Source organism: Limanda limanda, chromosome 18 (assembly GCF_963576545.1).
Source record: "Limanda limanda chromosome 18, fLimLim1.1, whole genome shotgun sequence".
NCBI lineage: Eukaryota > Metazoa > Chordata > Actinopteri > Pleuronectiformes > Pleuronectidae > Limanda > Limanda limanda.
The window spans coordinates 10,053,827-10,063,565 of record NC_083653.1 but is presented as its reverse complement, the minus strand read 5'-3'; the positions used below and the strand labels follow the sequence as shown (position 1 = coordinate 10,063,565).

The following is a 9,739-nucleotide window of genomic DNA, read 5'->3' as shown; positions in this document are numbered from 1 at the left end:
ACCTCAGCATTCTTACTTTGAAAAGGACTTAATGTGTATATTCCCAGAGCAGCGTCTGCATGTTTTCACTTTTCTCACTGTGTAAAAAGCCTCCTGGGAGAAGGGAAGGGGTCAAAACTGCACCAAGAGTCGTGCCTAGTATCACAGGCCCTGTCAACCCCCACCACACCCCCTGGGAAGCTGTTAAACCAGTTCAGCTGATCCCGGCATACAAATCCAGTTAGGCTTGCATGACGCTGTTTTACAATGGAGCGGGTTCCAGTCCAGACGCCTGCTCATTCAAATGAACACATCATTTCCATATTATTTTGTTGCTGTGACTTGATGTAGTTGCTGCAGGATTGAAGATCAAACTACTTTATGCTCTCTCACTCTCTCCAAGCCATATACATACCATACTACAGAATAGGGGGCCCCACATCCAACATCCTTTCTCAAAAATACTCTTAAATGTGTTTGTATGCCTGACTTCATTTGTTTTATGAACTAATTATTTCTCTTGTTAAGATTTTTGCTCCTGATTTTTTTGTTTGTGAAGCACTTTTAAACTTAAATAAAAGTGCTTTACAAATAAAGTTGATTGTATCATAGAGCGAAACAATCTTATTTATATCCCAGCAAATCAAACAGTCACGGAAAAGTAATTCAAGTAAAGTTTAAACACACTTTAAAACAACATTACATACAAAACAGTAACTGTCCTTTTGGTGCTGGTGCATCTTATTATGTACAACACATTCAGCAGCACTGGTATCAGACACACGCATCCAGTCCGGTTGTCAGTGAACAATCCTTTTTATAGTCACGATGAAGGAATCTCCCAACCGCCTCCAAATTTCAGGATTAGAGCAGAGATTGTAAGCTCCTCTCGGCGAAGCCCATTTACAGACATAGGGAGAGAGATCAGTCGGTCTTGTCTCTCTTCTCTCTGCGCGCCTTTCGCTTCAGCTGGAGTATCTTGAGTTCAGTCATAGTGGAAAAGGTCCTGTACACCCACAGCATCTGAAGTTAGGAAACACACACACACACACATGTTTTTGTCTGTGGCATACCTGATGCTCATTTGTGCTCTCAACATGTGATCTGATGTGACAGGTTACTTACCACAATGAGGACTGTGTTGAGCAGCAGAGGAATCGAGTAAACCAGAGATATGAACATGCCCTTTGAATCAAAGTACTGGAAATTAGAAAAGGACCTGCAAACAGAAATGAAGCTGAGTGAGCATGTGTTGCTGGTTACGGTTAGTTTCCCCGTTTGTGATCAAAGCCAACAGAGCTTCTATACACACTGTTCCACTCAATGTACTGAAATAATGCTCGTACCTCCAGTTCATAGCTGCCAGCTCATTCAGTTGTTCAGCGCTATACACCAGGCCCACTGTGAAGAGAAGTCAGGTCAGTCTGGGAACTCTGATAAGTCACACACACACACACACACACACACACACACACACACACACACACACACACACACACACACACACACACACACACACACACACACACACACACACACACACACACACACACACACACACACACACACACACACACACACACACACACACACACACACACACACACACACACACACTTACCCCGGCAACAACACAACACAGTGTGTTTACAAGCCTTTTCAGACTGGGTCTCATTTAGCTTTAATTATGAGCTAGTGTGGAGACAAATCCAAACAAGATTTATGGGATCTAGCAATACTCTGCTGCTGACTGAAGAATATTATTACAAATTGCTTACTGGTGCTGTTGAATAAAATGTGAATATTAAAAAACACGTCAATACTATTTGAATGCTGTAAAAAAAATGATAAAAATATTTATTTTTTATTCCTCTACATTGAGTTTAATAACAGGGTTTTTTTCAGAGAGAGAGAGAGAGCGAGAGAGCGAGAAGCTATTTTATTTTATTTTATTCTATTTCTTATATATTGTTGTTTTTTTATATTGTTGTTTTATGTTCAGTGCACCAATGACACCAAGTCAATTTCCTATATGTGCAAACATACCTGGCAAATAAAAGAATTCTGATTCTGATCTGAGAGCGAGAGAGCGAGAAGCTGCTCATCATCTGATGTTTTCACGTCTTTGTGACAAAATCTACAGATGTAGACATTGCAAATCTCTTGGAAGGTAAAACTGTTGCTGGCATAATGTCCAATTGATACTTTTCACTTTATCCCTATGAACCACGTGTGGCTTGAGGAGAACATAAACCCCAAATCTCAAGAGGAGCAGCATTTTTACGTGCCTGAGACCCTTTGCTGTGTATGTCCTAATAATTGTCTCATTGAGGAGAAGCGGTGGACTAGTGGCAGAAACTTGGACTATGGGCAGAAAAGGTCTCTGGTTCGTCTCTGGTTCGACTCCACGGAGAAACAACAAAAAGACCAACCTGGATTGATCTGTCCAAAAATCCAAGAGGATTCTATCTACCCTGTCTAGTGCCCCTGAGCAAGGCACCTTACTCCCCCAACATCTGCTCCCCGGGCACCGTACATGGCTGCCCACTGCTTTGTGTGTCCTGCACCAGATGGGTTAAAATCAGAGGTTAAATTTCCCTCCTTGGGGTGTGCTTGTGCATGTCTGTGCATGTGTTTGGGACAAATAAATGTATCTTAATCTTGACTTTTTCCACTTGCAACCTCACACTCTTATACTATGGTTGTTTCATTGTCTGTAATCGGGGGTGGACAGTCCTCAGGGTTTTGTTATCCAGCGTGCGGCAACACATTGTTAACCTGAAACTATAAACAGTATCTCAACAATACACACAAATTCTTCATCTGCACAAACATCTCTCTCTCTTTCATAGAGCATGGGGGTTAGGGGGGCTGCATTTTTCTATCGTTGTTTAGATTCACATCGAGCCCTGTTCAGTTTTGGCAAACGACAGATACACGTTAAACTGGAACAGTGAGGATAAGAACTGCCCGCGGGTCTGTCTGTGCTCCACGTACCCATGAGCAGGAAGTGACAGATCTGAGCTCTGTAGAACCTGCAGGTCACCAGCGTCACACACAGACACACAGCGTGGAACAGCAGGAGCCCGACGAGCCAGGGCTCCGACCACTGCACCTACAGACAGAAGACAGACAACAGACAGTCAGTGGATGTTCAACTCTCATCCAATCAGCAGCAGAGCTCTCTGTGTACTAGCTGCGAGAGCTAACGCTAGCTGCCTCGACTAAAGAATGGAACTTCTGCCTTACAGACATGAGGAACGTCCATGTCGATGTGATTCTTAAATTGCTGAAGCCGTCGATCGGGATGGAGCTGATGTTCTTCTCGGATTTCAGCTCCGCCATCTTCACAGAACACCGGAGCAGCCGCAGAATGTTCCCCGGCTTGTGTGAACCAGTCTGTGGTGTAAACAGGACCCGAATGCGGAAGTAGCGTCTCTGTCGCGGTCGAAACACGTCATCAAGTACCCGGATCTGTCACATCTTTTGTGTTTTCACTTTGTTTAGCAGGATTACACAAAACAGATTCACTTGTAAATGTCTGTGTGTGTCGGACATGACCCAATGACGAACACACTGAATGTTGGTGTTGATCTCCGTCTCGTTGTGATGACACTCATCTCAATTTAAAGCTGATCAGATGTAAGCTCTGGTACAAGTACCTCGAAGTACAGCCAATTCAGAATACGTACATTTTCACCACTTTCTAATTTTCTGAAAATGTTGGTAAGAATTTGAGCATGTTAAAGCCCTCAAAAAGCCAATTAATTTGCCTGATTATAATAATAATAACTAGTTGATGGGAACAATAATTCATTTATTTGATCACCGAATATAAACTAGAACAGTGGTTCTTAACCTTATTGGAGGTACTGAACCCTGCAAGCTTCATCAGTGCATTCACTGAACCCTTCGTAATTGGAACAATAAAATATGATTTCTTCAAAACATAGGTATATAATTTGTTAGTGCACAAAATGAACCATGCATCAGTTGCACACAAAATCAATGTGTTCAAAGAACAAAACCAACCATAAAAACCAACAAAAACATAACTCAATGACTATTTACTGCAAATCAATGTGACTTTTGCTGTTGCCTTTCAGATACAAGTTCAGGAATGCGCGGCTTCACCTTGGCAAGTGCCACTTTCATATCATTTTCGCAACAAAGTCTGTTCCTTTTCTTAATTTTCATGTCTACTATCGAAAAGGATTGCTCGCACAAATACGTTGTAACAAACAGTGTGAACATCTCAAGGGCAATAAGGGGGTGTGGTATGATTTGGTGACACCAAAACGTTGAGAGCGTTGTTGTTCTGAAGAGTTGCTGTTGAAGCACGAATAATACGAGTAGCCTGAATTTCTTTTGTGTAACACATTTTTACTAAGCAACAAAATGTTTGCAATCTGACACGGCGAAGAAAAATTGTGTGTTACCAAATTGTGGGCAGCCAATTTTTTGACGGCCGACAAAAACGGCCAGACATTGCTAGTGTGAACGGGGCTATACTGTGTGTGTTTTGACCCCTGCTGAACCCCTGAGAGTGACTCACCGAACCCCTGGGGTTCGTTGGAACCCAGGTTAAGAACCACTGAACTAGAAGGTTTCACATGAATATTCAGAATTATATTAAATTAAATGTGTCCCACACTGTGATTTCTTGTAAGGCGTCAGAAGCCAAGGTTGGAAACTACGGGGTTATTCTCTAACAACAGGTTTTTAAAGCATGTTAAATCATCCAGTATCTAAAATCCAAAAATATAAAAGTAACTTTTAAGTAAGGCTGTCAAATATATGTAGTAAAGTAGAAAATACTTTGGTACACATTTCTCTGAAATGCGCAGTAGCGAACTGCGCAGGAGGAAAATAATTTTTTTTTTAAATTAAAAACAAAAAAAATAATTTATGAATAAAAAAAAATTACCAAAATAAATGAAAAGTAAATTCTCACCGCTTTCTAATACCTTTACTCAGTTGTTGAGTTTCTGGGATCCACACAAGGCCAAAATACTTTATTACACATCCACAATCTTTAATGTGTTTTTTGTGACAATGAGATACATGAATGCAAATATAAAAGGTGATATAACTGCAGGCTGTGATATGATTTGTGAATATCATTTCAATTTAAAGCTTCAGCTTGTGCATACGGTAGTATTACCAATGAAAAAAATGTCTCCTCTTGTTAGTCTATTGTTCATATCACGGCAATTCACAGCAGTTTGAGAAAAGAGATATTCCCTTTGGCTCATTTGTCTGTTAACCATCCCTTTAGGGCACATTATAACAATTCCAAATGCACTTACAGAGGAAGGTGCAAAACGCATGTAACACAGATCAATTTAATGTCCCATCAATATATTTGACTGACTTGACTTGTTTCTTGTGCTTCATCCCTGCTACGGCCACATTGTGGATAACGGTGGCAGCTATCGTGGATTTTGATTCAAACTAGACTGCTTGGATATACAATATGTCCGCTCACATATATACTTTTACTGTCAATACCGCTATCATACAGCTGTTATTGCTACTCCTCTCATCTCTGTCAGACATTTTCTTTTGTGTAAATTATCTAACGATTGATAAACTTTTTTTTTATATACAGATATGGTTAAAAAGAGTAGCTGTAGCATACCAGATATCATGACAACACATTATGACCAACAACAGGTTTTTCAGTAACAAAAATTAGTACAGCCATGTTTTAATATATCACAAGAAATAACTTCAGAAAATGTATTATTCTTTGATTAAAACTTTAAATACAATTTCAAATACACAAATATTATCAAAAATCAAAATTCTTTGCTCTGGGACATTGTTGTTATATACACAATAGCTTGTAAAAATTACAAAAATAAAACTGGATCTGGAAACGAGATCCAGGTGCATCAGCTCAGCTTCTCCCTCGGTGAAAGTCAGGGACAAAAGTAGCAGCCACGGTGATGGGAGTGGAGTAACCCAGAGCAAAGTTGTAGAGACCAAGCATCATACATTTCCAGGTGGAGCGCAGAGCTTTGCCAACGTTCTGCAAAACAAAGACAGAAACAGCCTCAGATCAATGATTCATTCTGTGGATTTCCATCGTCATTGTTAGAAAATCTGTTGAGCCAATCAGAGGAGGAGGCCCAGGTGAACTGACACAGATGGAGGCTGAATCACTAACCTGAGATTATGTTGCCATTTTCATCACAGAATATTCAAATGCCCACCGGTGATTTTCACACAACTAGGTCAAATCAACATTTTCATGATTTGTCGGGATCTGATATAGAATCAGGTCATATCAGTTCAGATTAATCCTGCACATGTGTCAGGTTATGAACAATAGCACAGCAGGGAGAGTGTTTTTAGTCGTAACGTAAAAATAAATCGTCCCGTGAACACCATTGTCTCGTCAATGAGCAGGAAAGGGCTGTCCGGCTGGGGCGGACACAGGAAGTCAGATGTTTAAGGAAAATAAAGCAAAAACAATCCTACTTCCTAAATGTGGTTTGTAAAAAGGACTCTGCTCACTGTCTCAACTGAAAAACAAAATTAATAAGTCAATAGAAGGTAATAAAAAACGAATTCCCAAGGTTGAGAATAAACCGTCAGACTCAAGTATTAACAACAGCCCTTTTATTTATGATTTATTAACCTGATGTTCAAGTTTTCACCGATTCCTTTGAGCCATGACGAATACGTTTCTGGTCGATTCAGCATAAACACAAAGTTCCAGGTCACTGATAAACCAACTGTAGTAATGTTTGAAGTTACATTTGATGAACAATTTTCTTCTTCATATCTCACGGAAGTCAGGGGCCTAAAGTCATCTGTTGAGTAAACATGTTTTCAAGGGACCTGCTCATGGCAATAATTAACCAATAAGTTGATTATCAACTTGATCACGTTTATAAAAAAAATCAATGAGTTAAAAACTTTGATTTGATTCATAAGCCCAAAGACCTTTCCCAATAATCAACAGTTTATCTGAATAATTACAATGAGGACAATTATTGCCATATTAAAAAAACAAAATCACTAGAAAATATATATTAATTTATCATTATATTTATTTATATAATTAAAAAAAAAAAAACTGCTTTCTAATTACCGACAGTGAAACTGCAAGAGAGGACAACACATTTAATTAACTAAAGGTTAGTCTTTAAAAGTGTCTTTATTACAGAAGCATATTATTAAAAGTGCATTTTAGTTATGTTTACTGCTTATACATAAAACTTAATAAATATTAAACAGTCATGAGGAATTTGAATGTTTTTAATATAAAAATTCCCTACTTCCTTAATCTCCTCTTTAAATCACTCACCAGGGGAATAGAATATGTGACTGCACATTCAAGTAGAGACGCATTGGTTTGGATGTCGAGTCTAATAAAGGAGTGATATAAAATAGAGTAAATATAGTAAAAGATTTACAGCAGACTACAATTATTATATTGGATAGTTTACTTGACATTTTACAGCTCTTATTCCCAGCAAGGCAAACTACCCAGATTTCCCCATCACTCACGTGTGTGATGGTTATGAAGCAAACAAACAAAACAAGAATTTCCCTTTTCCTTTGAATCACAAGATGAACTGATGCACCAGGGACAATGTCAAGTGATCCAGGCAGGAAAGAGTGAGGACAGACAGGAAACTGGACAACCCTTATTTGAACAAAGCATTTATCAGCATGAACATTGATTGTGAGTATGGCTGCGTCTTTGTGAGTCTAGAAGTTAAAGGCCAATAGATTAATGAGAACAAAGCTGTAATGTGTCATATGGTCTGGGGGGTAATTATTGATCAATCACGTATATTTTTTCAGATAATAACATTTAAGTGATCTCTGTTTTAGCAGATACCAGCAATTACCTCAATAATCAGAAACCTCAACCTTATTTAGATTTGGTCATTTGGGATGATGATGCAGTTGCAGCACAGGACACAAAGAACCCAAAGAGCCAGCATGTTGAGCAAATTAAAGATTTCAGGTTAATTTACAGCAGTTTTCCCCCAATAATTAGGATTCTATTAGAACAAATTGAACCTGATTTATGCCATATTGATCAAATCTCTGATTCACATGTGGACTTACCAGCACTGAGGCTACAGAGGAAAGACAAGAGACAAAAAGGATAAGAATCTCTATACAAGTGCCACCAAACCATCAGAACACACACACACAAACTGCATTTGTAGAACATTTTTCAACATTGTAAGAAAAATGTGAAATTAGAATACCAACCTTCTTGACTTTTTTGTACTTTTCCTTCTTTCGCTTCTTCTTCGCTTCCTTCGCTTCATCATCCGTCAGCGGCTCGTACCTCTCCGGCAGAAAAGCAAAGTGTATTTCTCTGTGGCACCGCTCGTGTTGTCTGCTGCTGTCTGCCACCGACTCGCTGTCCGTGGAGGAAGAGTCCTCCGCGCAGTCCACATGTCGCTGGTACTTGCGTGCGGCTCCTACGCTCAGAGCCTCACCTGATGCTGCAGCTGAGTTTCTGTTAAACAACCGTGATGGGAGAGATTTAGGCTTCATGTTATCTCCTCTTAGCCAGTTCTCAGGGATATAAAGGGAAGAAAGCACCAGTGCTCATGCAGGAGGTCAGGTATGTTGTCAACAGACGTTATGTGCATGAGTGGAAGTGCATTCCAGTGGACCGCCTTGTGTGGGAGATCTGGCACAGAGCCCTTAAAGGTGCAAATCCTTCCTCACATGACTGACCTCGATAGGTCTCAGGGTTTCTGCTTGAGTGTTCAAATGCCGATCTAAAACAAAATGACTTGTATCCAGTGAATAGGAAGAGCTGAGGAGAAATATCAAGGATTGTGTTAATCTGTCCTAAAACCTTATCGACAAGGAGAATCAAGTCTATCTATTGAAATATTTACAAGATGATATTAGCTCAGTGGTTCTTAACCTTATTGGAGGTACTGAACCCTGCAAGCTTCATCAGTGCATTCACTGAACCCTTCGTAATTGGAAAAATAAAATATGATTTCTTCAAAACATAGGTTTATAATTTGTTAGTGCACAAAATGAACCATGCATCAGTTGCCCACAAAATCAATGTGTTCAAAGAACAAAACCAACCATAAAAAACAACAAAAACATAACTCAATGACTATTTACTGCAAATCAATGTGACTTTTGCTGTTGCCTTTCAGATACAAGTTCAGGAATGCGCTGCTTCACCTTGGCAAGTGCCACTTTCATATCATTTTCGCAACAAAGTCTGTTCCTTTTCTTAATTTTCATGTCTACTATCGAAAAGGATTGCTCGCACAAATACGTTGTAACAAACAGTGTGAGTATCTCAAGGGCAATAAGGGGGTGTGGTACGATTTGGTGACACCAAAACGTTGAGATCGTTGTTGTTCTGAAGAGTTGCTGGTGAAGCTGGCTCTGCTGAATGACGTACAATCACAACAGCCACAAGTCGACTACTGAGCGCACCAAGCAGCACAGATATCAAAGATAAGCAATGTGGCGTGATCAGCTGCAACCAGCTTTATCACTGCGGAGTGTGACGTCACAAATAATACGAGTAGCCTGAATTTCTTTTGTGTGCCACATTTTTACTAAGCAACAAAATGTTTGCAATCTGACACGGCGAAGAAAAATTTTGTGTTACCAAATTGTGGGCAGCCAATTTTTTGACGGCCGACAAAAATGGCCAGACATTGCTAGTGTGAACCGGGCTATACTGTGTGTGTTTTCACCCCTGCTGAACCCCTGAGAGTGACTCACCGAACCCCTGGGATTT

The 9,739-nt window shown here is 39.8% G+C and overlaps 2 protein-coding genes across 2 annotated transcripts; both read right to left on the bottom strand.

The window, feature by feature from the left end:
* Window positions 1–639: 639 nt before the first annotated feature.
* tmem18 (transmembrane protein 18) lies at window positions 640–3,390 on the bottom strand. Its single transcript, XM_061091584.1, has 5 exons — window positions 3,229–3,390; window positions 2,977–3,094; window positions 1,326–1,380; window positions 1,105–1,198; window positions 640–1,002 (listed from the first exon to the last, which is right to left on the bottom strand). Exons 1-5 carry the CDS (start codon window positions 3,322–3,324, stop codon window positions 904–906), a joined length of 462 nt encoding a protein of 153 aa, XP_060947567.1. The 5' UTR covers window positions 3,325–3,390; the 3' UTR covers window positions 640–903.
* Window positions 3,391–5,803: 2,413 nt separating this feature from the next.
* On the bottom strand, window positions 5,804–8,595 carry LOC133024934 (required for drug-induced death protein 1-like). The gene is made up of 2 exons (XM_061092100.1): window positions 8,221–8,595; window positions 5,804–6,013 (listed from the first exon to the last, which is right to left on the bottom strand). Exons 1-2 carry the CDS (start codon window positions 8,509–8,511, stop codon window positions 5,882–5,884), a joined length of 423 nt encoding a protein of 140 aa, XP_060948083.1. The 5' UTR covers window positions 8,512–8,595; the 3' UTR covers window positions 5,804–5,881.
* Window positions 8,596–9,739: the final 1,144 nt, after the last annotated feature.

Coding starts and splice junctions, on each gene's coding strand:
- tmem18 (XM_061091584.1), bottom strand. CDS start 3,324: ATGGCGGAGCTGAAATCCGAGAAGAACATCAGCTCCATCCCGATCGAC. Junction 1,199..1,325: donor CTGGCAGCTATGAACTGGAG/GTACGAGCATTA, acceptor TTCTGTTTGCAG/GTCCTTTTCTAATTTCCAGT. Junction 1,003..1,104: donor TCAACACAGTCCTCATTGTG/GTAAGTAACCTG, acceptor TCCTAACTTCAG/ATGCTGTGGGTGTACAGGAC.
- LOC133024934 (XM_061092100.1), bottom strand. CDS start 8,511: ATGAAGCCTAAATCTCTCCCATCACGGTTGTTTAACAGAAACTCAGCT. Junction 6,014..8,220: donor AGTACAAAAAAGTCAAGAAG/GTTGGTATTCTA, acceptor TTTGTTTTGCAG/AACGTTGGCAAAGCTCTGCG.